Genomic DNA, 27,815 nt, shown 5'->3' on the forward strand with positions numbered 1-27,815 from the left:
TTTTTTTCGCGCTTCTCCTGCCGCATTAAAATAGTTTACAGTACACAAAAACTAGTGTAACATACCATTACCTACACTAGCATACTAATCCACTATGTTGGTCGTTTTAATACGCATTGATCAACAGCATAATACGATTTTAGAAAATGTAGCCATATTTTTACACTAGCATAACCACGAAAACCAAAGTTTGGGGGCGAAATTGCACACGTTGTTGCCCTGGTCAGCCACCATATTACTAAATAGTGTTGTGTCGTTGGTTATTTGCGCGAAAAAATCGCAATCCTAAACTTTCAATCTAAGCTTAAAAGACTTTCTTCGGCACCATAACAATATTACAAATTCGCATGTAAACAATATTTGGTCCATTTAATTTCAACACAAACCACTTAAAGGCACTGTGATAACATTTTTGTAAGTTTTGGCAAACAAAGTTTTTGCCGACGCTAATCGTATTATTCACATGAGAGGTACACTTTTTAGAAAAAATAACAGCCAACAATATGGGATGTAAGTAAATTAGGAATTTAAGACACAAATCAAACACACAGTGAGGATATACAAGATCAAGCCAGTACCGCATATTCCACTACTACACTCATCAACAACAGTACATTTTCAAGGCTAAATCGTTGAATCTATATCTACCAACTTATCAGTAGCTCTGTAAAAACTATCATGCAATGAAAAAATACAAAAAGCAATACGCGCAGCAGTAACGTCTACTCTACACGATAACCAATAATAACATATATATTTTGCAACGCTAAGATGCAACTACAACACAGTAAAAAACATAAAATCGCCAAATGACATGATCAAAACAGAGTGCAAGTATTACGTGTATGTGAGGACAGGCTTAACGAATTTTTTACCAAACGTTAAACGCATCCATATTCATACCATTGTGTGCTCTTGTCTGAGTCATCATTACTAGTTGAAAGCGGTGCGTTTGCTCGTTCATCAGGAGAAACAGATGATGATCTCGGCTTTCTATCATTTCCAGCAACGGATCTCCTTTGTCGAGGCTGAATTTCCGGGGGTACATCCCGTCTAATGGGATTGGGATTATAAGTTGCAAGAGACGGTGGAGGCACGTCTCGACGAATAGGATTGGTTGGGTGATCAGCTAATGAAGATGGTATCGGACTTAAGCCAGAGTCCTCCATTCCGCGATTAGAAACTGGCGTTGATGTCATGTCACGGCTATGCGGTGGCGTGTTTCGTGGTGAAACTGGCATTTTTTTACTCTTATTGACACTAAAACTTGCATTTTTCGCCACATCATAAGCCCGCGGACTTCCAACCAAACTATCCAACCGTTGTACAGTCGCGTTATCGGACTTCGACTTCAAAGACATGGATTCAGGGGTACTATGCATACTTTTAGGTCTTGGTTTTGAACTTGAAGTTCTAAGAACAACTTCAGGTTGTTTTCGACCGGATTGTGGTGTCTGCAATTTAATTGGATTTTAACACCTTTTTATTAACAGCATGCCTTGTTTTTTAAAAAGGTAGCTTTATTTGGTACAACCAAAAACATAACTTTTAAAACTGTACATCTTTTTACACTGCAAAGCTTTAGGACATAACAGTGAGTAATGTACCTGCGGTTTGTGATCACTCTCTGTTAAAAACTGCTGCAATGTGATAACTTGTTTGCTTGGTGAAACCTGAGAATCACCATCTTCACTTTTTCTCGTTTCACCTGCCACTGGTTCATGACCTGTTGTAAAATAAACAAGTCAATATATTTTTGATGTAATAAAATATTACATGTACGGACATACCTAATGTTGATAAGTCGTTGGTTGATTTTCCATGTGCGTCATATTGAGTGAAAGATGAACCTCTTATCGAGTTGGATGCTTTAACAACAAAAATTCAAACTATCATAACTTCTCCTAATTACAAATTTCCACAGAACTTATTTGAGACAACTGAAAACATGTACAACTAGAATGGTGGGTTTACTGCATACATTCGCAAATTATATCTACTGTTTAACCACATACACAAGTTGCTGTACATACATCAGATATGTTTGTTAACTAATTTTAATTAGGCACCTATCTCTATTCAGAATTTAACAATGATTGTTTCTTCAAGGAAAAACGAATGCCTCCCCTAATACATGTGCACATGAATTGGAAATGGTTTTGAGAAAATGTTAAAATTAGGGTTGCTATAGCCTGAATATAAATGCCCAAAGTTTGATTTGAAACTGTTAAAATTTCTGCTTATACCAATTATTATAGGTTGCTGACAAATTCATAACCCACCAAAAACATGTAAAACTCAAGAGTTGTGTAATTTTTGAAGGTATTTTTAAATATTCACGCTTTGGAAGCTTGTGGACGAACCGGGGAAAAAAAAAGGAAAACATTTGCAGTATGCAAAAAAATGTACAAAAAATATATTTTCCCTTCAGAAAAGGAGACTAACAATAAGTTATGTGTTATAGATTTTGAAAACATTATTATACCTGCTGATGATTTTGAGTGTAACCTAACTTGTGGTGATACCGATAATGAGTGAAGAGCATTGGTTGAATGTGCCAAGTTTCCACCGAGCTGTGTTCGCCTTTTGTCTTGCGATTCACCCTTTCCTGAATCTACTGCAAAAATACCATAAAATGTCTGTTATTGAACATGTCTGAAATTATTTTTACGAACAAGACAGAGAATTACAGAAATACAGGTAAAAAAAACAGTGCACCATGCCAAGTTTCAAAAAGAGTGACAATAATTTTCCTTTCAGTTTTTAAATGTCTTTTTAAAAATCTCATCACCAGAAAGTAGCTACTACCAACCAATTATAACCAGAAAAATATGACCTTTAAAAATTGCTTGAACCATTAAATCACTGATAGTAACATGTTCAAAGCTTAAATTTAAGTACATTCACAATATAATGGTAAACGTGTACATACAGCAGCTAAGAAAGATCAGCATAACTTGCATATTCAGACTTCACATTTTGAGTTACGTTATTAAACATAAGATAGAAATTGAAAATAAGTCAAAAAATACAATAAAGTTTCATCAAAATACTCATCAATTTTTCAAACGAACAGTCATAATAATAAATAGTTTGTTGAAAAGCCAATTTTACAAAGTTATAATCTTGGATGTAAACATGCACAAAAACCACCAAAGACCACATCCAGTAAGTGAACAACACTAGCCAAACTAACCATTTCTCAACTTAAAACCTTTTACATAATTCCACCACTATGCATTTTATGTTCTTTCTTATGGGGGCTTATTTTTTTCATTAGAGGGCTAAACAAAGTCTGTTTGAGGAACTCTTTAGTCTGTTTTAGTTATTACATTACTGTTTTTGTTTTTTATTTTCTACAGTTGACGTTAAGTAAATAAAGTACAAGTCATTTAGGAAATGACTAGAATACAAACCTTGCAAGCACAAAATACTAGTATTCTACAGTTCCGAAAATGCACCTTTTTACATCAAATGTACAGTAGAATTTGAATTTTAGTAACATTAACCTAAGACTGCTTGTTTTTCAAATGGTATTGACTGCTTTCTTTTATGTTGCATGTGTTTATTGCTAGAGCTATCTAACACATTTTACAACATGCACTTTACCATCACCAATGCAAGATACTAAAAGCATTCAGGAGATAGAAAATAACTCGTGAAACAGTGAAAATGTCTCTCAATGGATCAAAATATGTGATTTTGAAGGACTGCTGCATGCAAATTTTACAATGCCAAGCATTTTGATCACTAAACATGCAGCCACCCTGATGTGGTTCCTCATGCAATACATGATCACTTGCTTTCTTACATGTGTATGATCCCTTCCTTCGCGCAGGATATATTCGCTGAAGTTGATTAAACAAACTCAAATTGCGCCGCATCCTTCTGTTTTTGTGTGTTGCTACATAGCACATGCAAATAACAATGATATAATACAGCAACAAGATGTCAATCACTATTTGTTGCACCATAAAAATACTCCTAAACAATGCCACAAAGACATGTCATCAACAACAAACAGTTGCATATGTTTAAATTAGTCATGCATGTCTAAATCCTGAAAAGTACTAAGACAGAGGCAGTAAAATTGTGGATTGACATATTATTCTGCCTAATGTCATGTGTGATATTTAAAGATTCACTTAAAATACATTGGTTGATTTGAGACAAAGCCAGTTATATTAGCAGTTCAAATCTTTTACTGTTGAAACAGTTGATACAAAACTAATTTGGATTGACAGGTCTCTCAAACAACTCCCTTTATATTTTAAAAGTGAAAATGACTGTCTCAATTTGTTTTGTTGCAAATTTTACACCCTTGCAGCATTTGATAGCTGCAACGAACAAAAAAACACATAGGTACTTTGGAAAAATACAAAATCATGCTGATTGGTGTTTTTTCCAACTTGTTCATTATTATATATTTAAAATTTCTTGTAAAACATGCATGTCTTTTATACCATTCACTTAAACCAGTGGCCACCAAACTACAACCCATGGGTGACATGTCAGTTTTATGCAGCCCCTGGAAGTATTCAAATTGGTTTTATACAAAAAAAAGCAAAAAAGCTCTATTGGTCATATAAGGCATTAACCTATGCAAAAATCTGTTGATTGTTTGTCTGTACCCGTAGTATTAGGTTTCCTGAGGGCTTACTTTAGGGCAGCACATTATTCAATTATTGAATTTTTTTATAATGGTCCATTGTTTTTTCGCTGTCCAAGCTAACTGTAAAAAATACAGCTTAACCATTAAAGTTGGTTTCCTCCTTGTAAGATTATTCGTGCAACCACAGTCAAAATTGCTTTGCAGGGCCGAGTCTAAATAAGGCTTTTTAGCTATGAGCCTTTGCATGCCATTCTTAACATTTTCATGTCTGTAAAAAAGTTTGGTGACCCCTGATTTAAAACAGTCAAATATACACTACAAAATTGGAACATCACACAAACGAGTTTTTGTTCAGTGTATCTAGCATCTAAACAGGTGCATCACAGCAAAAACAACTCTACCATAGTAACCATGGATAAAAGAATTGCACTACATGTGTTTGTGTGTGCCATAAAAGTGCTTGAAAATACACAGAGACAGAAAAAAACATGTGGCAAACTTTAGTAGCACTAATTCAATCGCCTCATGTGATGTCAAGAGTTTAGCACAGTTCGATCACAACAACTTAAAAGGCAATATTTATATCATATCAGTTAATTGTAATTTTTACTGTAATGAAATGGTAAACTTACCAGGTTCTTTTGTGCCAGTTTCCAGATGACCTTCAGCTGAACCAGAATCAACTGAAGCAGATTCATTGGGAAAACTATGTATTGAAGATGAGGAAACAAACTCAGGATGATTTGTATCTCGTTGGTCATGGTTGGGTGTGTGCAAACTTGAACTTGTAGGCAGTCCATCGCGTTTTCTGCGACTTTCACCTGTTTTTCCAATACTCTGCCAGGTCTTACGAATGGTTGCCGTAATACCTTCAAAAAATAAAAATTATGTTTATGAAGTGTCTTAAAGGCAATGTCAACAGAGGAACATTTAGTTTTGCAAAGACAAAGTAAACTTGCAAGTGAAAAAATATGAGTAAACCCAATACCCTTGCGTTTTGAAGGTGAATGGCCTGGTGCTCTATACAGGTCCATAATCTTCTCTTCAAGTTTTTCTTTTTGACGGCGAATCTCCTGCATTCGCTCACTAAAATTTAAAGATTTTGTAAATAATATGTAGTGATTTAAAATATTTTTTATTTGAAATATAGAACACTGACGTATATTGCTTTTGTTCAGAATAAATTTGATCTTTGCTTTCCAACGTCTGAGATAGAAGTTCTTCATTTTGACCCATTAGTCGACTGATTTGTTCCAGAAGATGGCGATTTTCTTCCTCTAGGTTTGCCTTTAATTGCATCAGGACCTCACAGCGGTTGTTGAGCTTAGCAGCAGTAATATCCAACTGCTGATTATGATCCTGCAGAAATGTAGTATATCACTTCACTTGCAGATAGAGCTACATGCCAATCAAGCCAACCTTAATATCTGAACTTTCTGCTTCCAATTTAGCATATTCCAGCTTTGTCTGATTCAGGCTGGATTTGAGGGTTGAATATTGTCCTTGCAGCTCTTCATACTCATTATTTAAATTCTTATAAGAGTTGTTAAGCCTATCAATAGAGTTAATATTTAAACTTAGAATTTTATGTTTGGGAAAAGTCGTATGTGAATTCATTATAAATCACTTAATATGCAATAACAAGCTGTTATATTAGTACAGACCATGCTAGTTTGTTGCATACCCAATTTGCCCAGCTTTTTTACATGATTTTGCAGAATCAGTACAAACAGAAAACAACATTTGGAATTCATTAATTTAACTAAACTGATTATGAAACTTGCAATCAAATTCAGCTTATAGTATCAATGTTTACTAATATTGGTTCAGTTATTCTTACTTTTCATGAGCTTCCTTTAAAGCACCGAAATTTTCAGACACACTGTGTGTTTCTGTTTCTCGTTGATGCTGCTCATGGGAACTGCGTCGAATCATTGATTGCAGTTTTTCTTCTGTATTTTTTAACTGCAAAAACATCAGTTTTTGCTTAAATTTGATTACAGGAAACAGTTTTTGTTGTTTGCTCTTTGTTAAATGTATGAACCAAAATATGTATTTTATTTTTACTGAAAAAAAACCAGTGTCAAAAAAATCCTTCACGAAATGTTAGGCTGCAGCCACAGATTAATATTAAGCATTTTAACATGTTTCTGATTAAAACTAATAACTGTAAGGGTGGCTTAGCACATTTCGCCATTGCATATACACTTAAACCTATTTAAAAACATTAATATGTTTCCTATACTTGTTTTATATTGTTTCTACAGGCATAAACTCATAAAAAAATGAAGTAAAATTAAAATGTGCCCTCTTTTGGGATGGGGACCCATTAATATTTTTGTAAAAAATACCTCTACTCGCATTTGTCGACTTTGTTGCTTAAGCTTTTGTTGATCCTGCAGCAAGTTCTCTAATTCAACAGTTTGCCGCTCATGCAACACAGACATGTCATCATGATCCTTTTCAAGAAGTTTTTTCTCTTTTTTTATTGTTTCAAATTCTTTCACGAGTTCTTGTTTTTCAGTTTCACTTGCCACCTGTGTGCTGTTGGACTGTGCATTTTGTGACATCAATGAACTACATTGTGACTGCAATGTTGAATTTTCAACCTTGATAAATATAAAACAAATGTCAGAAAAATAAGCCTTACTTTGAAAAATTTTGGCAGAGCAAAATATACCTGAAGTTTAATGCATTGCTTTTGTAAATTTGAATTGGTTTCCTGTGTTTTTTCTTGTTGTCGCTGAATATTAGTAATTTGGGATTTTAGTGATTTAACATGACTTTGCAAATCTTGAGAGGATGATTTCAAAGACCCATTTTCAGCTAAAAGTGTAGCATTCTGCAAAAAATATTTCGGTGAATAATGGCACCTACACTTTTACAAACCGCTTACTTTTCGCTCAACAGATATAAGATGATCTTTGATTTTCAAAATCTCTGATGAAGCATAATCCTTGTTCCTTTGTTTTGGATCAGCTGACATAACTTCCTCCTGGTGTCGCTGGGACAATGATTCATAATCATGTTTTATTGCCTTAAAGAAAACAACAAAAATATAGCTTACAAAAATAAACAAAAAAAGCAGATGAAAAGCTAAGTCCACAGTTCACACAGAAAAACAACAAAGTTTCAATGGTGTACATATATGTTCAAGATAATTTTCTGTTTAAAAACACATTAACAATGCACAGCCACTCTACAACATGTCATGAGGGTTATAACAAACAAGATCGGATAAACTGAATCTGCGCCCAACAACTGTGTATTTTCACATTATTTACCCTTAAATCAGTTCTCAATTTATTGTTGAGATGAACAGATTCCTGCAACCTAGACTCAAGTGAACTAATTTTGTTTTCCTTTGCTTCCAGTGACTTTTTCAACGTTGATTCAAACCTTGATTCAAGTGCTGTAAACCGCCTAAAATTAAATTGGGAAAAATTTTATGTTTTGTTTGATTCAATAAATTGCAAAACAATTGCCTACTCATTATCTTTGTTGGATGATGCCTTTACCAAATCTTCTTGGCTTAATCCAATGCTGTTGAGATCACTTTGAAGTCGTTCAAGTTCAGCTTGCTTTTGCTGACAATTCAACTTTTCATTTACCAACTCCTCCCTCAATTCGTTCAAAGTAGCCCTTTTAGTACAAAAATTAATGTGTTACGCTGCTTTAACATCATATCTTTGTCAAAGTAGAAGTTTTAGTTTAAACTTTTTAAAAAAGCCTTTATGCATTTAGAAATTGGTAAGCATGGGCTGGAAACGATTAATTTGAACAGGTATGTTCATCACTTGTTGGCTAATATCTTCCACAATGACTTAAATTGAATTTTTTGTAAGGATAGTGGTAGCTAATCAGCCATAAGAAACAGCAACAAACCTTATGTAGCCTTTTTTTGATACATTGACTATAAATTAGTCTGACCAATGTGAGACCATTTTTATTACTGAATCTTTGCTTGACCACCTACTTATTGACAGCTTGCTGTTTTTGAAGTTTGGTAAGTTCCCTTTCCTTCATTGAAAGTTCAGAGACAGTTTTCTGCATTTCCACATCAGTTGAAAGCAGGTTTTTGTTTTGTCGTGATAGGTTTGTCAGTTCACTTTGTGCTGTTTCACATTCAGATGTTACTTCCTGCAAGCAAAGAAGATTTGCAAACAATGTTTCCAATATTTATCTAAAAAAAGAATATACATCTAGTTGATGTTTCAGCCTGGCAATTTCATGACTTTGTTTGCTGCCGGTTGATTTCATTTGGGAATTCTTTTCAACCAACTCTTGGTTTTCTTTGTCCACTTTTTCCAATCTCTTTAGTTTGTGCGTAGTATGGTTAAGTTCTGAAGATTTCTAAAACCGAAAATATGAAGTAAAGCCATTCTCTGCACTATCACTGGGAACATAGTGAATGTATAACCATTGTAATATTGCTTTTATAATATTTATAATCACCAACATTACAAAGGTTATACATTCACTATGTTCATTTGCATCAGACCCAATGACACATGGATGAAATGCGGACATTGTTTACAAAGTTCACCCATTATAGAGGGTTAGTAGGGTAAATGATGGGGTTCTACATCAAAACTAAAAAAGATGAAACCACAATGACCCAATCAACAGTACAGAATTTTTTTATCCAAATCCGGCAATGTTTAAAATTTGGCCAATAGAGATGTTTTGAGCAGCAACCATGAACGCTTTTGATGTCACAACGCTGAAACCCTAACTGTCATCTGCAAAAATAGCCAACACTTTATGCAAGTACATTGCAATCACAAGTTACATATGTTCGGTTGCCTCGATGACACTGTTAAAATGTTGTACTCAGTGGGGACTAGCGGGGTAACTGCTACGGCTATCAAGTTCAACGAAGCAGATGGCACATCTACAGTCCTAACAGCTGTAAAAGTTCCATCCAAATCCATCAATAAACTAGAAACTAACGGTTGTTAACTTATACAAACCACCAAACAAAGAATGGCCGAATCCTCCTCTCCCATCCTTTCCTCACCCCACTGTTTACATTGGGGACTTTAACAGCCACAACACCGACTGGGGATATAATGAAAACGACAAAGCAGGCGAACAATTAGGACAATGGATAAATGACACGAATCTTCATCTACTATACGACCCCAAAACCCATGGTACCTTTCATTCCTCAAGATGGAACAAAGATTATTCAACAGATCTATGCCTCGTATCAAAAAACGATAACCTCGATCCATTGCCAGCATCTACGGAAATTCTGCCCTCCTTTCCACATAGCCAACATCGGCCCATAATAACTACAGTTGGATTAAAAATTCCTATCATCAACTCCCTTCCAAAAAACAGATGGAACTTCGAACAAGCTAATTGGGAAAACTTTGCCAAAGCCGTGGACCAGACATGCATCCATATTCCTCCATCAGCTCAAACAATACCCAGATTTCACAAACTAGTTTTAAAAAGTGCAAGACGCTACATTCCAAGAGGTAGACGAAAAAAGTATGTTCCCTGCTGGTCAAAAGAAAGTGAGGCCTTGTTCAAAGCCTACGAAGAAACAAATGACAATAATACAGCAGACCAACTATTATCATCACTTAATAAAGACAGGAGAAACAGATGGATCAGTACAGTTGAAAATCTCGACTTCAAACACTCAAGCCGTAAAGCATGGGCACTTCTACATAAACTGGACCTTAATTCAACATCAAAGCCCAAAACTGCAGCTCCGATAAGTGCAAACCAAATCGCAAAGGAAATTAAACAACGAGGACACCATAAACCAAACCACACTTTTGAAAAATCTGTAAGAAAAGAATATCAACAACTATACCGCACATACACGGAAGATTCCAACCTGTCATCACATATACTAATGTCAGAATTAAAAGAGTCGCTAAAGCAAACAAAAGCGAGCAAAGCTGCTGGAATAGATGGAATTTACCCTGAAATGCTGAAACATTTAGGAAATAACAGTCTTCAATGGCTGAGGACCGCATTGACAGACATTATTCAAACCGGAAAACTTCCCAAAGATTGGAAAATAGCAAAGGTGATAGCAATTTTGAAACCAGGAAAAGATCCAACCAATCCAAGCAGTTACAGGCCAATTTCTCTTCTATGCTGCACCTACAAAGTTCTGGAAAGAATCATACTTGCCAGAATAACGCCACTGGTCGAACCATTCTTACCCTCTGAACAATCTGGGTTTAGAAAACATCGTTGCACCAGTGAACAAGTCCTTGCTTTAACATCACACATTGAAACAGGATATGAACTAAAAAACACAACTGGAGCCATATTCGTAGATTTATCAGCTGCCTACGATACAGTATGGCATGATGGTCTTCTACTAAAACTAGCAAAAATAATAAAATGCAGAACCATGCTGCGAATCATATCAAAAATGACAGGTACTCGTCGCTTCTACACATGTGTAGGTTCCGACACCAGCAAAACTTTTAAAATAAAAAACGGGGTACCTCAGGGCTCCGTACTGGCCCCTACACTATTCAACGTATACATCAGAGACATGCCTAAAACCAAATGTCTTAAATTCGGCTATGCGGATGACTGGGCACTAACTTATCAAGGAAATTGTCTAACAACGATTCAAAACCAACTCACAGCTGATCTCACCACTCTCCAGGAATACTTCACGACATGGTATCTACAAATGAACACCACTAAAACAGTGACAACTCTTTTCCATCTGGACAATCACCGCGCAAACCAACAACTGAATATTACAATTGATGGAAAGCAACTGCCAACGGACCCCAATCCGAAGTATCTTGGAATAACATTAGACAGAACTTTAAATTATAGACAACATTTGGAGAAACTATCAAACAAGATAAAAACTAGAAACTCACTGATCAACAAACTAGCAGCCACCAGATGGGGAGCAAGTCAATCAGTCCTGAGAACATCTGCCTTAGCTTTGTGTTACAGCGCCGCAGAATACTGTGCTTCGACATGGGAGCGTAGTACTCACACTAAAAAATTGGACATCCAACTGAACAGAACAATGCGAATAATATCAGGAACTCTAAAATCCACCCCTATTACATGGCTACCAACAATGAGTGCAATACCTCCCCCACACTTACGACGCAGAGCATCAGCTATGAAGATGATACAGAATCTTCAAACACTTCCCGAGGAAATTCCCCTCACCAAAATTATAAGACAAGCACCAAAAACACGTAGACTAAAATCCAGGCATCCAATCTACAACTTAGAGACTGACAACACTTTCGATATGACTGAAAAATGGAAACAATATTGGTTTAATAACATGCCCGCTGGAGGAGAGCTAGTAGACGACCCAACAACTCCACTGCCAGGTTTCGACTTAGCACATAGACGTAACTGGGTAGCAGCGAACCGACTGCGATCAAAACACGCTCGCACTGCCCACATGCTTCAACGCTGGGGCGAAAGAACGAGTTCGGAATGCCCTCACTGTGGGGCAGATAAGCAAGACACCGACCATCTTGTCCTAAAATGCCCCACAACCAAGTTACAAGGTGGATATCGGACCGTACATGAATGCGATACAGCATTTAGCGACTGGTTTCAAAATATATCCGATCACATCTAAGTTTTTTTGAGACGTGGAAACCATACGACAATATATATATAATAAACTAGAAGAGTGGCTTTCTGATATACTTCCATTTTATATATTCTATACGATATTTACCAATTTACTATACACATCATTTGATCTACACATATGATTGTTTTTGTAAACAAAAACTAATGGGTCCCCACACGCATGTTTGTGCGGATTTACGGTAAACAAATGTTGCGGTGATTTTTACATTCTTAAGGACAAAGTTTTAGAAAGCATTAACCCAACAATAAAAAAAATTGTTCGTATTCTTTTTGCACTATTATTGTAATGTAATTACAAAAACATTAAAAAAACGTAACAAAGACTTAAATCTAATCTCTTGCTTTGACCCAGATATAGTCCTCCAAGGTCGGGCAATTTTTTTTAGAAAGCTGTAACAGTTGTGTTACAGACACTTTAAATTAAAAAGTGTATACATAACAAATTGTTTTTCATTTAACTTTGTTTCGCAAAACGAGTACCATTGACCTGTAGTAACCTCTCAGGGTGCACACGCCAAACGACTGTTTGACCTTTTGACACCGTTTTCAATAGCACGCCGTCATTCGTGTTCAACAATACTGTTAAGCCTAATTTATACATGCCTTGAGTATTGACTCCTAAATTGATTGTTAAAAAAACGCTACGTTATGAAAAACGTTCTGAGCTGTGTTTGTAATACCGACTAGTTGACCTTAAGTAACCCGTGATCATGCGGCGGCCAACCTGACAGCGAGCATTTAAAAAAACATTTATTTGGCAAAAAAGTCAAGTTAATTTTTTCATCTTAACTTTTATTAACAAAGTTTTTCTTGACATATACAAAACCGAAGCACGGTTATTAGGCTTAAATCACGTCATAGGTGTAAAACCTTCGCCAAAACTAAAAATGTGAGTGATAACTTAATAAAACGACATAGCATTGCTGTGCAAAACAGCTGATTTCTAATCACTGAAACGATGTCTCGTAAAACGTCTGTCCGACGTCAAGCTGAGCCCTCCCGCTATCGTAAACCAGTGAGTTACTCTCTTGGTACTTCTGCCTACAGTGTCTTTCTTGACCAAACGAGCGTTAGACACATTTACGTTTCGGGGGCCTGTTGGTGAATCTCTGGGTCATACGGGGTCAAAATTCACATGGACCATCTTTAGACCAATATCTGTAATGTGTGTAAAATTGAAAAAGTTTGAACCATTCTTTCTTGACCAAAACGTGGGAACAATAGCCGCGCTAAAAACTTTCACGTTTTGGGGTGCTGTGGGTGAATCGAGGGATCAAACGGGGTCAAAATTCACATGGACCATCTTTAGACCAATACCTATTATGTGTGTAAATTTGAAAAAGTTTGAACCATTCTTTCTTGACCAAAACGTGGGAACAAATCCGCGCTAAAAATTTCACGTTTTGGGGGGCTGTGGGTGAACCGAGGGATCAAACGGGGTCAAAATTCACATGGACCATCTTTAGACCAATATCTGTAATGTGTGTAAATTTGAAAAAGTTTGAACCATTCTTTCTTGACCAAAACATGGGAACAAATCTGCGTTAGAAAGAAAAAAAGAAAAAAGAAAAAAGAAAAAAAGAAAAAAGAAAAAAAAAATATAGACAAAAACAATATGTGTCCCCTTCAGGGAAGGGGACCCATAATTTATGCCACATGTGCATGGAAAAAAATCAAGAAAAAAAACAGACTGAAATCAAAGGAAAAGGGGACCCACAATGACTTAAAACCTTAAACCTGTATATTGTAATTAGAATTAAATAAAAAATTGTAACCGGCTAAACCATAAAATTGACAAACTTATCTGCCAAATTTCAAAAAAAAATTTGTCACCTTTTCATAGTTTCTTTCCAATTGATGCAAGTCATTTTCCCGTGAATTTAATCGTTGTTTGGTAAGGTCAAGTTGAGAACGAAGTCTTTCCAATTCATTTTCAAGCTCTTCCTGCACAATCTAAACAAATACAATTTATGTTTTTTTACCACCATCAGCAATGCAAAACAATATAGTTACTTCAAGTTTCTCTGTTTTTTTGGCATTGACTTTCATGGCATCTATAGTTTGCTGAAGTCGATGAGATGTTTTTTGTGCCTCTAACTTGTCTTGTTCCAATTCTGTCATTTTGCTGCATGATTTTTTTAATGACTCAACCTAAAAAAACACACAAAGTCACTACAAAACACACAATTTACAATAAAAAAAATTATCCAATTCGGACATTAGCATGAATTCAACAGTGCAGATGGGTAAAGTGCAAACTTTGCAAAACTAATCACACACCAAAGAAACCAAAACTGTCGGGATGATTTTGTTAAGCAGTAAGCACATACAGTGTTTATACTAGAATAGTGGTTTTCCTATATATTGCCAGTTTATATATATTACATCATATTTAACGATGTATCACATATACCATTTACTATATTTATAATGGATATATATTTGGCACCTACATTTCATAGGGTACCTATCTTTTTCCTGGAACTTTATAACAAAATTGTTTCTGCAAGCATTTTGTGCGGATTTACGGTAAACAAACATCCTGATTACTTTTAGATTCTTAAGGAAAAACTTAACCAACTTAAGCCTTAACCCAACTTTAAAAGTTTTGTCTGTATTCTTTTTGCATCATTATTGTTATATAATTACAAAAAACAGTAAATAAGAACGGGAAAAATACTTTCAATTTATTCTCATGTTTTGACCTTGATATTGTCGTTCAAGGTCAGTTTTTAAACACAATTTTCCAAAACTGAAAATGTGCTTGATAACTTAATAACACGACATAGCATAGCTGCGCAAAAACAGCTAATTTCTAATCACAAACACGACTGTCTCTTAAAACGTCTGTCCGGGCGTCAAGCTGAGCACTCCCGCAGCATTCACCCGCCTTTATCATAAACGAGTGAATTGTGAGCACTCCCGCTGCATTCACCCGCCTTAATCGTAAACAAGTGAATTACTACCTTGAGAGTTGAGACTTCTATCTGACTGACAGTGTACACATATTATGGGCTGTAAAAGTAACTATTTGGCTGATTCAGGCAAATGTTTAAACACTAAATGAATAACCTACTGCAAACAATTGTTTAACATTTCAGCACATTAGGGCTTGTATTTCTGGCCTAACACTTATTATTTTGGGGTTTAAGGGGTAAAAATGGGTGAATCCAATAAAAAGTTACAAAATTCTTTAGAATAGCTTACATTGCACCAACCAACAAAGCATGAAACCCTCAGATTATGTACTTGGGTCAGTACAGCGGTTTTTTTTTTTCGTTTTGGGGGCCTGTGGGTGAACCGCTGGGTCGTTTGGGGTCAAACTTCAGGAGGATCAAATTCGGAACAATAACTAACATCTGTGCCAATTTGAATAAATTTAAAGCACTCTTTCTTGACCAAACACATTTAACAAACCAGTGTTAGACAGAAACCAATATTTTGGGGTTTAAGGGGTGAAAATGGGTAAATCTTTTTTTAAGGCACAAAATTCTTTGAAATACCTTATATTGCACCAAACAACAAAGCATATAACTCCTAAATGGAGTACTTTAGCAAGTATAGCCATTTCAAAAATTTCACGTTTTTGGGGGCTGTGGGTGAATCGGGGAAGGGGACCCATACTTAGGTACCAATCGTCTTGCTGTATGTTTGCAAAACCAATAAAAGCTGCTTGTTAGTTATAGTTGGCTAAGGCATTTTGCTTATTTACCATTTCTTGCATATATTTTTGCACATTTAGTAATATTAAAATTGCTCCCAATTTTAAATATAGTCACAATTGCTCCTTCGGTGGTTGAAATCGTGCCTAATGAAGAACCCTGGTGTAGACAAGCGTTTCCCAAAGTTTGGAAAAATATTTCTGGTCACATTTGTTTTGTAACAAAGTCATGTATTCTTATTACTTTACTTCATAGTCTTTATTTTTTACAAGATAGCTAAACTGTTGAGTAATAATAATTTCATAACAGCTTGTATTAAGCAGTAAACCGAGTTTTTGTTTTTGACATCAGAAGTTGTTTGGTTGTCAATGCTTTAAAACCTGCTCGGAAATTTGGGCCAAATCGGAATGTTTGGATAAAAGTTTCTGTTAAGTTTTACTGATTTTTACATAAAAATGCATACCCATATGGCACAGAAATAACAAAATTAAATTTCGCAAATATTTGGGCCGCATCCATAATAGTTTGGAAACCACTGGCGTAGACTAACAATTTACCTGACGTCGCAATCGACTAGCTTCTTGCTCAGTGACAGTTTTGTCAGCTTCCAAGGCCTCAAATTGGTCAGTCAGATTGGTTAGATGTTCAACTCGTTTCTTTAGTTGCCTGTAATACCACAGAAAAAAACTTCAAACATTTGTGTTTTGTGTTTTGGTTTGCATAAGTTCACAAACTAAATAGACACAAATGTGGTTTATCACATATGTTTTGTTATTTAGTTTTTACCTTATGCTTTTGTCAATGTATGTTTTTAATGTCACAGTTCAGTTGGGTTGAGGCATTTGGGCATTTTTGTGTAGGTCGCACCAAAAGTAATCCTGAACCACTGCTCTACACAAGGCTTTACCTATTTTGGACCTCCAAATCAGTAGCATTTTGTTCCATTGTAGAAAAATTTTTGCATGCAATTTCTAGTTTTTTCACATTTTTTTCAAGAGTGACATTCTGTTTTTCAAGCTTCACATTTTCCTGCAAACAAAAATAAATAATTTATGAAACTGTTGTTTTTCTCTTTTACCTGTACTTGTTATTGTCAATTTATAAATACTGCTTCCTGTTTGTCAAAATTAGTTTAATAATAGTCTGAAGATAAAGTTGTGGCAACTAAAGGATGTAAGTGTGATGCTATATTAGTGTTTGCATTACAAACCTTTTCAATAATTTCAGCTTGTTCAACACTTTCTTTCATTTCAAGAACTTTTTCTGTCAGTTGTTTCTGTTCATACTCACTCTTATGTAATTTTGCAGTGACATCTTTCACTAATTCTGACAACACCTTCAAATATAACAAAAGATAAATAAAGAAGGTTAGTATACTACAGTCCTAATTTCGCAACATGCCAACACCAAATAAGTGTTACATAAATGATCCAAATTATCCAAATCTTTTAAGTAAAATTTATTTTTGAACAACATTTAGTTTGTCAAAAAAAGTTGGTTGCAATTCTGCAAGCAAGTAACAAGTAAATCAATAAAAGTTACAGATATTGATGTGCTAACTACCCTTGATAGGCCAAGTGAGAAGTTTTATGCTTGTGTTGCATTCTCATTTTTTGTGCAAGAGTAGTGTCTCTGCTTAGTTAGTTACAGAGATTTGAATTTTATTAGACTAAATCGCCTTTGTAATCTATTTGTGGTAAATGAAAACCACAACAAACTAAGTGCATTTACAAAACATTTAAGTAATCTAATTGTCCATTTTACTAGTATACAAAGTACCTACGACACAGAGATATGTTTGGTAGGCAAAAAAATTACAGTAAAGTTAACCTAATGTCTTCACCTTATTTTCTTTTTCAATAGCTTTGACTTTTGCATTTCCACCAATCTTTGCTCTTTCCCTTAGTGTCTCCGTGGTTTTAAGCAGTTGCACATTTTCTGCTTCCAATTCTGCAATTCGGCGTTCAGACGAGGTCTGAGATGTTTTTAAAGTTGTTTCAAGTCTCTGTCTCTCAGTTGAAAGCTCATTTGAAAGTTGTTCAAAATCAAGACCTGCTTGTTTCTCCTGCACAAAAAAAGTTTCTTAACAACAAATCACAATTGTGGATTAGGTAATTTTGTCATTTCACATGCACTGTTCGAATTTTTAAAAAATCACTGATAAAAATAACTTGCAACTATTGGCCAACAAAGTAACGGCAACTTGTGCTATATGAATATGCGTCTGCTATCTGATGACGTTTCTTGCATTTGACCCATTAGTGATAAATGTTGCACAATGTAGCTAATTACCAAACAACTAATGCAAGCCCTTCACCACCACAACTAAAAAGTAAAACAAAATGAAATCAGGAAAAGACATTCATAATAATACATGTCAGAAAATGCCCTAAAATGCAGTGCAACAAACAATAAAACAAACCTTGTTAAGCATATCTTGGAGTTGAGTGACTTTGTTACTTAATCTTGTGTTTTCCTTTTCCAGCTGAGCCAAGCTTGTCTAAATAAAACAAAGCAATACTTTGAAACACATGAAGTAGATGCACAACTTGTAACAATAATAAAATGAAAATGATAACACAGCCTTTATCACCAAGCACTGACCTCTGTCAATTCTGCAGATTTCATTGAATCTTTATAGGTGTTGACTAATGTTTGGAGGTGCTTGTTTTCTTTTTCCAATCTCAGTGCTCTGGTGTGAATGGATTCTTCTGATTCAGCAAAAATAGACAAACGACCAGCTGCAAAAAAACAAAAAACACAGAGTCGTAAAATAGAGCTGGTACAAATTATGTAAACTTACATTCTACGCAACAGTCAGTTATTGAACATTAAAAAAAGGATGCAAAAAATAAAGCTGCTAACTAACATCCATTTTTTTCTTTCGCTTGTTCCAATTGATATGCTAAAGATCCAGACTCATTCATACTCTGCATTTTTTCGTATTGCAGTGTAGAGTTGAGGTCCATCAACTCTTGAATTTGCAACTTGTCCTTTTCACGATCCTGAAACAAAACATCAGACGTTCTCAACAAGTAAAATTCAATTAGGTTTATGTTTTAGTGTTAATAAAAGATTTCAGCTCTTTGTGTAGAATTTATCAGTGTTTTTTACATTAAACCAGGGGTCTCCAACTCAAAATTTGTCCAGGGGCAATTTTCGAACTAGAAGGGTGGCTTAGCACATTTTACTATAGCATATACACTACAATCTATTCTGCAAACTGTAATATATTCTCTATATTTATTTTTATTGGGTCCCATATTAGCCAACATTTTTTATAATCTTGATTTGTTTCTGCAGGCAGAAACTCATGGGTCCCCAAAACCGCAAAGTTGTAAACAGACAACCATAAGAAACGTTGCTATAAAGTCAAACACAGTAATTGGTAGTGTTACTTAAAAAAAGAAGTTATGTAAATTACAAACTGTCCAAATCTCATGCAATTGAGACATTGTTATAAGTTTGTGTGCCTAAATAGCATAAAACACTGACATCTCAAAACGGCATATTATACAAACTGTCAAAATGTATTGTTGATTAATTCACCCATTTTGGGGGGTTGGTAGGGTAAATATTAGGGCTGCAGGGTGAAACACAATATTCGACAGCTACAAATGCCAAATTCAAAAAACTATCAAAAATTCATCCAAATCGGACGTTTTATAAACAATAGGTGGCTTAAGCAGTAAATATTGGGCTACATGGTGAAACACAATAATCGACGCCCTAAAATAGCATAATGAAAAAACTGTCCAAATTGTATTCAAATCGGACATTGTTTAAAAAATCACCCATTTTAGGGGGCTAGTGGGGTAAATATTGGGGCTGCAGGGTAAAACACAACAATCGATGCCCTAAAATAGCATAATGAAAAAACTGTCCAAATTGTATTCAAATCGGACATTGTTTAAAAAATCACCCATTTTAGGGGGCTAGTGGGGTAAATATTGGGGCTACAGGTTAAAACACAACAAACGATGCCCTAAAATGGCCCAATGAACAAACTGTCCGAATTTCATGAAATTCGGACATTGTTTAAAAAATCACCCATTTTAGGGGGCTAGTGAGGTAAATATTGGGGCTACAGGGTAAAACACAACAAACGATGCCCTAAAATGGCACAATGAACAAACTGTCCAAATTTCATCCAATTCGGACATTGTTTAAAAAATCACCCATTTTAGGGGGCTAGTGGGGTAAATATTGGGGCTACAGGTTAAAACACAACAAACGATGCCCTAAAATGGCCCAATGAACAAACTGTCCGAATTTCATCTAATTCGGACACTGTTTAAAAAATCACCCATTTTAGGGGGCTAGTGGGGTAAATATTGGGGCTACAGGTTAAAACACAACAAACGATGCCCTAAAATGGCCCAATGAACAAACTGTCCGAATTTCATCTAATTCGGACATTGTTTAAAAAATCACCCATTTTAGGGGGCTAGTGGGGTAAATATTGGGGCTACAGGTTAAAACACAACAAACGATGCCCTAAAATGGCCCAATGAACAAACTGTCCGAATTTCATCCAATTCGGACATTGTTTAAAAAATCACCCATTTTAGGGGGCTAGTGGGGTAAATATTGGGGCTACAGGTTAAAACACAACAAACGATGCCCTAAAATGGCACAATGAACAAACTGTCCAAATTTCATCCAATTCGGACATTGTTTAAAAAATCACCCATTTTAGGGGGCTAGTGGGGTAAATATTGGGGCTACAGGTTAAAACACAACAAACGATGCCCTAAAATGGCCCAATGAACAAACTGTCCAAATTTCATCCAATTCGGACATTGTTCAAAATTTACCCATTTTAGGGGGCTAGTGGGGTAAACACTGGGGCTATCGAGTCAAACAAAACAAATGGCACATCTACATAACCATATCTACCATCTGTGAAAGTTTCATCCAAATCCATCAAACATTTCAGGGCAAAATGGGGTGGACAAACTTCAGGGAAGAAAAAAAAAAAAAAGAAAAAAAAAGAAAAAAAAAAAAAAGAAATCGAGTAAAATCAAGATGTGTCCCCTTCAAGGAAGGGGACCCATAATTACCTTGAAGCAGCGGGCCGCATGTACCCTTATATGTCAAAATGCTTTCAAAGGCCTTATCTTTGGTCCTTTAGTGGTTGATGGCGCTATTTTCGTTGACTTCCTAGAGGTCATGTCTTTACAATCTTATTGCATGTTGATCAAGGCTTTTTTATTTCATCACAAGTAACAATGAACACAATTGTTTGCACATAATTTCATATCTTAGTTTTGTCTGTGATGTCACAAACTTCTTCTTGATCATTGCTATGCGTTACCAAGCAAATAATATTTAGGTGAAATAAATCCCTAAAGCTGTAGTGGTAAAAGTAAAAATTACTTTTAGCAGCTTAAGATTTCGTTTTGCTAAAGTGCTTAATTGGCTTTAGTACTGAATTTATCGTGGACCACAAGTCCAATTGGAAAAATTACAAAACGTTTGTTGTGAAAATAAAATGTTTAGGAAACCACTCTCCTAGGCATCTGAAACAATCTATGCGGCCTATACAGTAAACACAAAAAACTGAACAGATTCTGAAGTTTTTACGCTTTGATGATCAGACTCAGTTCGGATTATTTCATCATAATTATGTATCACAAAGGTTGAATACTTTTGACGTAGTGATATAATGGGTGTGAGTTAAAGTTTCATTACTTTTCCATTGGTGAACACTCGACGTGTTAGTAAAACAAGATATCAATATTTTTATTTTTTGCTAACGATGCCGCGGGCCAGGGGAAATTGCCTCGTGGGCCACTTCTGGTCCACGTGCCGCTTGTTGGAGATCGCTGCATTAAACTATGTGTTGTCTACATCCTGTGTTGTTGTAATTAGTCAACACAGAAAAGACTATGAAAAGACAAATTGTGAAAATAACAAACCTGGGTCATTTCATGGATTTGTTGTTTCATTTCAATCATTTTCTTTTCAACATCAACAAGATCATCAAGACGAGAACGAGTTGATTCAAGCTGTTCTTCCAGCAGGTTTTTTGTGTCATGGAGAATTCTAACAAAAGCCAAAACTTTGCAGATAAATTCTGCACACCTAACTCCACATGCCCACTAAAAGTGTCAGTTTGTCTTACACGCAATCAAATACTTGACAACACAACTTTCATGCTTCTCCTCACTTACCAAAGAAATATTCAATCCTCAGAAAGCAAGGATGTGTAATAACAACAACAATCAATATTTTGTGTTAACTGTATTATAATGTTTGTACCTGTTGTCCTCCCTGATTTCTTCAACTCTTTGGCGATAGAAATCAATATCTTTCAGTTTTTCTTTTAACATATCTGCCTCAAATTCCAATCTTGATGCTTTTGCTGCTTTATCCTTTAAAATGTCATTTTCATCACGAAGTGTTCTTGCTCCTCTTGCATCATTCACCAAATTAATATTCTGCACAAATATAACCAAGGTTTATTTGAAAGTGATACAAAAAAGTGATAATTCAATAAAAAACACCTGTTCTTTGATCTCTCTTAATTTGTTTTGACTTTCTTGCAGCTCCTGCTTTAAATCCGAATTTTCTTCCACTTTTTCATCTCTTCCAAAACAATACAACATTTGCTTATAGTGGATTATGCATGAACAAAAGCACATTGGAAAAAGTTTAGGCCCTCAAAGGTAATAGTTTATTTACGCATTTAATGAAAAAAGAAAAATATTGATATTACATTTTTCTTTCTGGTTTTAAAACAAAGAAGGAAATTAAAAAAAACATACCCCACTTATAATTAGACTCTTTATCCGTGCTTTAAACAAAAATTGTTTAATACACTTTATCGCAATTTAGTCTTCCTGGTGTTTTAGGACAATGACTTTTGTAAAAAGGTAATGAAGTACTGACACTATAGCAATGTCTACATAGAAAAACTTACAATTCTTGTCTTGCTTTTCTCAGGCGAGCCTTATTTTCATTAAGCTCAACAATAAGATGTTGCTTGGTGGCTGGAGATTTTAAGCCATCCCTCTGTTTTGGTGATCCTTCACCAATTTGGGATTGTAAATAGTCTCGTTCCAAACTCAAATCATTTAAATTCTAAACAATTAACACATGTTTAAAAAAATACAAGTAACAAAGCCAAACACAATGAGTCCTAGTTTTAAATTCAATATTTGTTTAATGTGATACCTTGTCAAATATTTGTCAGTCATATAAAATTCTTCTGCTGAAAAAATACTTTGGCTATTAATTGCTTTCAGGTTAGAGCTAAATGTTTGTCAAAACAATTCAGCTAATCTGCCCTAATCATTAGCAGAGGCATTAGGCGAGATAGCAAATCTTAATGTCAATTATTTTACCATGTTGTATTTGTCTCTTTCAGTGACCAAATTGTGCACATGTATAGACATTCTTTGCAGCAAAATTTTTAGCTCTTCTTGTGGAATTTCACTAACATCTTCCCACTGCAAGTTCAGCACATTATCAGTGTTCTCTGTGATCTAAAAAAAGAGAGAATTTAAATGTAGTAGACTTATATATTAACATAAAAACACCTACATTTTTTATGTGATTCATCATTATTTCCATCCCTTCATAGGTAAGTTGTTTCATTGTTTCTACAAATGTTTCCCGATGGTCGCACTGAAAAATACAAATTATCCTTTAAATGCAATTATTTAAAAATCTTTTTAAAAACATTTGAAAGTTTTTTTTTTCAATGTTAAACTGATGACATTATTATACCTGTACAGCACAACCAAGGATAAGTAGCAACAGTTTCTCCAACTCAGCCAATCCATCAGGAGTCTTATAACCTTTAACAAGTGTGAGCAGTTTTGGAAGAGGCATGACAACAACTTGCTTTTGCACTTCCTTGAAAATGAAAAAAACTAAAACAAACTGTCTTCAACTTTGGTGTCAATGTCATTACCTCATAATATGACTTTATGTGACACAAAAGTATTGTCAGGTTCTGAAGGATTAAATTTGCATCGTTTCTCACATTTTTGTTTACAACAGGATTTTTTGGCCTTGGGTCTCTGAAATAAAGGTTTGGTAAAAAGTCACAATTTTAGTCACTTTTAAAACTAGAAAGGTACCTTTCCTATAAGTTGCCAGTTTATATGTACTACATCCTACATAATGGGTGTCCACACCACATATATCAGTTGCCTTATTCTAACAAAATACATGAATTTGTTTCGTAATTTTAATTGGACCTTTACCCAGAATTTATGATAGTGATTCTTTCTGCCAGTAGAAACGGTGGGTCCCCACAAACATGTATATGAGAGCAGGTAACAGTATTAATATGTTTTGACCATTTTAGAGATAAATGTAAAAAGCAAGAAATGCATTTGTGGGTCCAAGATCCCCTTTTCTATGTTTTACATGCGGGGATATTTTGGGATTTGAAAAGACAAATGTGTAAAAAGCATGGAGTACATTTGTTTATCTCAATCAAATGACACAGGTTCAATACAATGTTTTAAATCCAAATGACACAACTTCAACACAATGTTTTAGCTGTATTTTAAATAGATATACAAGGGTTGAAAAAAAATTACTCCACTAAAACCACAGAAGTGTCGTGCATGTATATAATGGAACTTTCAGGCCTGGAATTTATTGTGAAGTGCTAACTGCCCTGAACAATTATGAAGATGACAAAAACTGTGAAAAGCATAATTGGTAACCTGCCAAACTATTTTAAATTCTTTCTTCTTGTAACCAACCAACTTTACTGTGTATGTGACCCAATGGTTTTTCAAAATTGTGAACTGTGAATACATATGTGTCCCAAAAACACTGGGTAAACATTTTTAATTTTTTGAACTAATAGCTCAGAAAAATACATCAATTTTTTTAGATTTTAATTTGACACCTGATAACACCAATCTAACACCGACAAACAGCGTAAAGTTGAGGACAATTCTAAAGTGTAAGTAACCACAAGTTGTTTGTTATGTGAGCCCTGAGTGCAATCACCCAATAGTCCAGCAAACAAAAGTTTTGAGAGCAGGTATTTGTTCACTTCTTCACACAAACCATTGTTTTCTTTGGTAGTATGGTTCCATTAGTTTGAACAAACTTCTGCCTTCTAATCACACAATGCCATTCAAATATGGTCTGTTAACATAAGCACGATTAACCATAAATCCATGCCATTACAAACGCGCTGTATTATTTTTTCAACGAAAGGAAATATATATACTAAAAATAACATGATTTGCTTCTAAACAAACCCAATGTTATCATGTATTTTATGCCTGATTATCTGTTTTTCATTGCATTTGGGAGTACATAACCCTGAAATATTTATTAAGTGGTTTGATTGAGTAAAAGCAGCATAAAATAGTTATATCTAGTGTTTGACTCAATGACATATTTTCCTTGTCAGGACAGGTCAGCAAAAACAAAAAAGCCATCCTAGCAGTCATTTTTCACTGAACATGTTGACTTAATGAAATGCTTGTGCATTTTTTTAAGAGTTGCTATATAAATGGCACAAAATATGTTTCATGTCATTTTGTACAAATATGTTTCACCGCTTTAGCTATGGGTCCCCATCCTGGAAACTAGACAGTTTAGTTTCAATAATTAGTTTTTATAGTGGAGTCTGGTCAATGTGGAAGTGTCACTATTGTAAACTGCTATTCCTGGTCTCTGACATGTAACTTATGGAAACTTTATTGAATGATTTCTTTGTAGTATTTTGGCACATTTCTACAGAAATGATTAAATACAAAAAAGACTTTAGATCTTGGCAATTTTGAAGTCACAAAAAAAACATTATTTTTCTGTATTTTAACAATAAGATAGTTTTTCCTTTTGCCTTACAACTAACAAAAATCACATTGCACAAAACCTGTTCACATATCAATAGAACTGCAACAAGCAAAATGATTTCTCGTCAGCTAAGAAAGTGTCCAGAAGCACACCTATTTAAGCTAGAAGCAGAGGACTTTCCACCTGCTCTGCATTAGGTCAGTAAACCTGTCAATCATAATCACGTCTCACATGCTACAGAATCTAGAGCAGAACTGACAGCTCTACAGATTTAATGACAATCCCATAGCACAATCAGGCACTGTTTAGGTCACTGAGGATAAAATAAAATATAATACACTTACATTTGCAGCATTATCTCATTCAGAACAACACCATCAATCAAATCTTCAACATCCAATGTTTCTCTTTTTACAAGAAGTTGTATCTAAAGACACATGTATATATTATATAAATCAGGGGTGAGCAACCTTTTATGCACTATGTGTTAATTTGCATTCTATGTCAAAATGGTAATAAATTTGTGTGCCAACACAGCAGATTTGTATTTATTTCATGCTTTATAAAGGTTTCAATGTTATCAGGCTCTTGATTCTCCCTTAACTACATAACTATAAAACATTCCAGAGTGATTGGCAGCACGTACATCCTTTACTCTTATGGGAATAGCATGCTTCAAAAAGGAAAACAACATAGAACAAACAAAGGTAAATTAAAAGTGTCCACTCATAGGGAGCCTGTAATAATCTTTTGTCGACATTCTTGGCTTTTAAAAATTGAGAAAAAACATATTGACGTGCCTCCTTTTAGAAGTACACCCAGCACATACAGGACATCAATAGCTTGTTAATACTCTTTACACTTGGTGTGGTGATAATGTCAAACCAGCTGCTACTTTAAATGTCACATTCAAGCAGGGTCAGCTAACTGGTTTACAGAAACCCAGCAAGACAATTGACTTGAAAAGCAATGTTTGCTATTCAACTGAAAACTTCAGTTCTGTGTAGTTGTTTGTAAATCTTTGTTAACAATCAAGTGACACGATCCAATCAAATGTGAATATAGTAGATAAATAAATTGATATCATGCATACCCATTGAACTAGTGGTGAAGCCATAAAAACTGATATTACATCAGATTTTTCATCTCCTGACAGTGAATTCATTTTTGTTATATGATGCAAGAGAAAAACACTACAAAAACACTACACCATCTGCAAAATAAAACAAAGCTGGACAATAAGCAATTCCATACACTGTCCATCTTCATATATCACAATCAGAAGCGTCCAACGTTAGTCTGAGTATAGGCCACATATGGAAGTTTGGTGTGCCTTTTTTAAGCTGACATCAAACTTGTGTAATTAGCAGTAAATTTCCTGATTGACTTCCAACATTCTAAATTGCCTACCATGTTGTAAATCTGCATAGAATAAAATCTCCCTCCGTCTTCAGTGGGTTGTTTAATTTAGCACCAAATTGCAGTGAAAGCTAAAACAGGTACACCATACATGTATGAAGTATGAACTCTGTCACAGACCCTCAAAGTAACTTGAAAGCAAAAATAACTAAAATAAATATATTCTATATTTAAAACAGTCAAAATCTTCCCACAAAATTATACCCAATTTCCATTCACGACTAAGTTCTGGTTGATATCATATATATGACAACAATAAATCGTGTTACCCTGTGTGAATCGCAATGACGCAATTACCAGGATTACCATTCAACCTAAAAGAAAATTTGGTATTTAGCAAATGCTACCTGTTTGGTGGATCTATCTATGAAGTATGAAGCTATACAAGCAGTAAGTCAGTAACCTAAGTAGGTATATAATACCTATACCTTTTCACATGTAGAATTCAAAATAACTCTAACCCAACTGGTAATATCTCTTGCACTAAACAAAATCCGTAAATTTGCCAGTACTCGGCTGACTAATTGCGGTCCTTATTCATTATCCAACCGAAATGCGAAATCGCGTCGCATTAATAATGATTGTCGTTATCGTCACGCGTCAATACTTTGTTGATTTACAGACATCTTAGGTGAAGTAAACATGTCATCGATACAATGAAACCCCTTGAAGTCCTATAGCACAGCAATATTCATATTCTTCGTCCATGTTTAAAGCAAGTG

At 35.0% G+C, this 27,815-nt stretch overlaps 1 protein-coding gene across 2 annotated transcripts; it reads right to left on the reverse strand.

Annotated features, from left to right (window-relative positions):
- Positions 1–350: 350 nt before the first annotated feature.
- LOC145218048 (girdin-like) lies at positions 351–27,201 on the reverse strand. Of its 2 annotated transcripts, XM_080085441.1 has the most exons (37): positions 27,085–27,201; positions 26,768–26,887; positions 26,019–26,101; positions 23,816–23,924; positions 23,629–23,757; positions 23,443–23,526; positions 23,244–23,384; positions 22,820–22,980; positions 22,404–22,485; positions 22,159–22,337; positions 21,816–21,942; positions 18,764–18,899; positions 18,499–18,635; positions 18,317–18,394; positions 17,738–17,959; positions 17,105–17,230; positions 16,802–16,923; positions 16,452–16,560; positions 14,246–14,383; positions 14,066–14,185; positions 8,813–8,965; positions 8,589–8,752; positions 8,102–8,254; positions 7,897–8,035; positions 7,509–7,649; positions 7,293–7,454; positions 6,964–7,221; positions 6,453–6,577; positions 6,032–6,164; positions 5,772–5,971; positions 5,601–5,698; positions 5,245–5,481; positions 3,812–3,904; positions 2,486–2,617; positions 1,791–1,868; positions 1,608–1,726; positions 351–1,454 (listed from the first exon to the last, which is right to left on the reverse strand). In XM_080085441.1, the coding sequence occupies exons 2-37, from the start codon at positions 26,837–26,839 to the stop codon at positions 882–884; spliced, it is 5,313 nt and encodes a 1,770-aa protein (XP_079941567.1). In that variant the 5' UTR covers positions 26,840–26,887; positions 27,085–27,201; the 3' UTR covers positions 351–881. The 2 variants fall into 2 exon arrangements, with proteins under 2 accessions (XP_079941567.1, XP_079941572.1); XM_080085446.1 differs by lacking the exon at positions 3,812–3,904.
- Between the last annotated feature and the right edge of the window lie 614 nt (positions 27,202–27,815).

The sequence above is a fragment of the Phallusia mammillata genome, chromosome 1, assembly GCF_965637545.1.
Source record: "Phallusia mammillata chromosome 1, kaPhaMamm4.hap1.1, whole genome shotgun sequence".
Lineage (NCBI taxonomy): Eukaryota > Metazoa > Chordata > Ascidiacea > Phlebobranchia > Ascidiidae > Phallusia > Phallusia mammillata.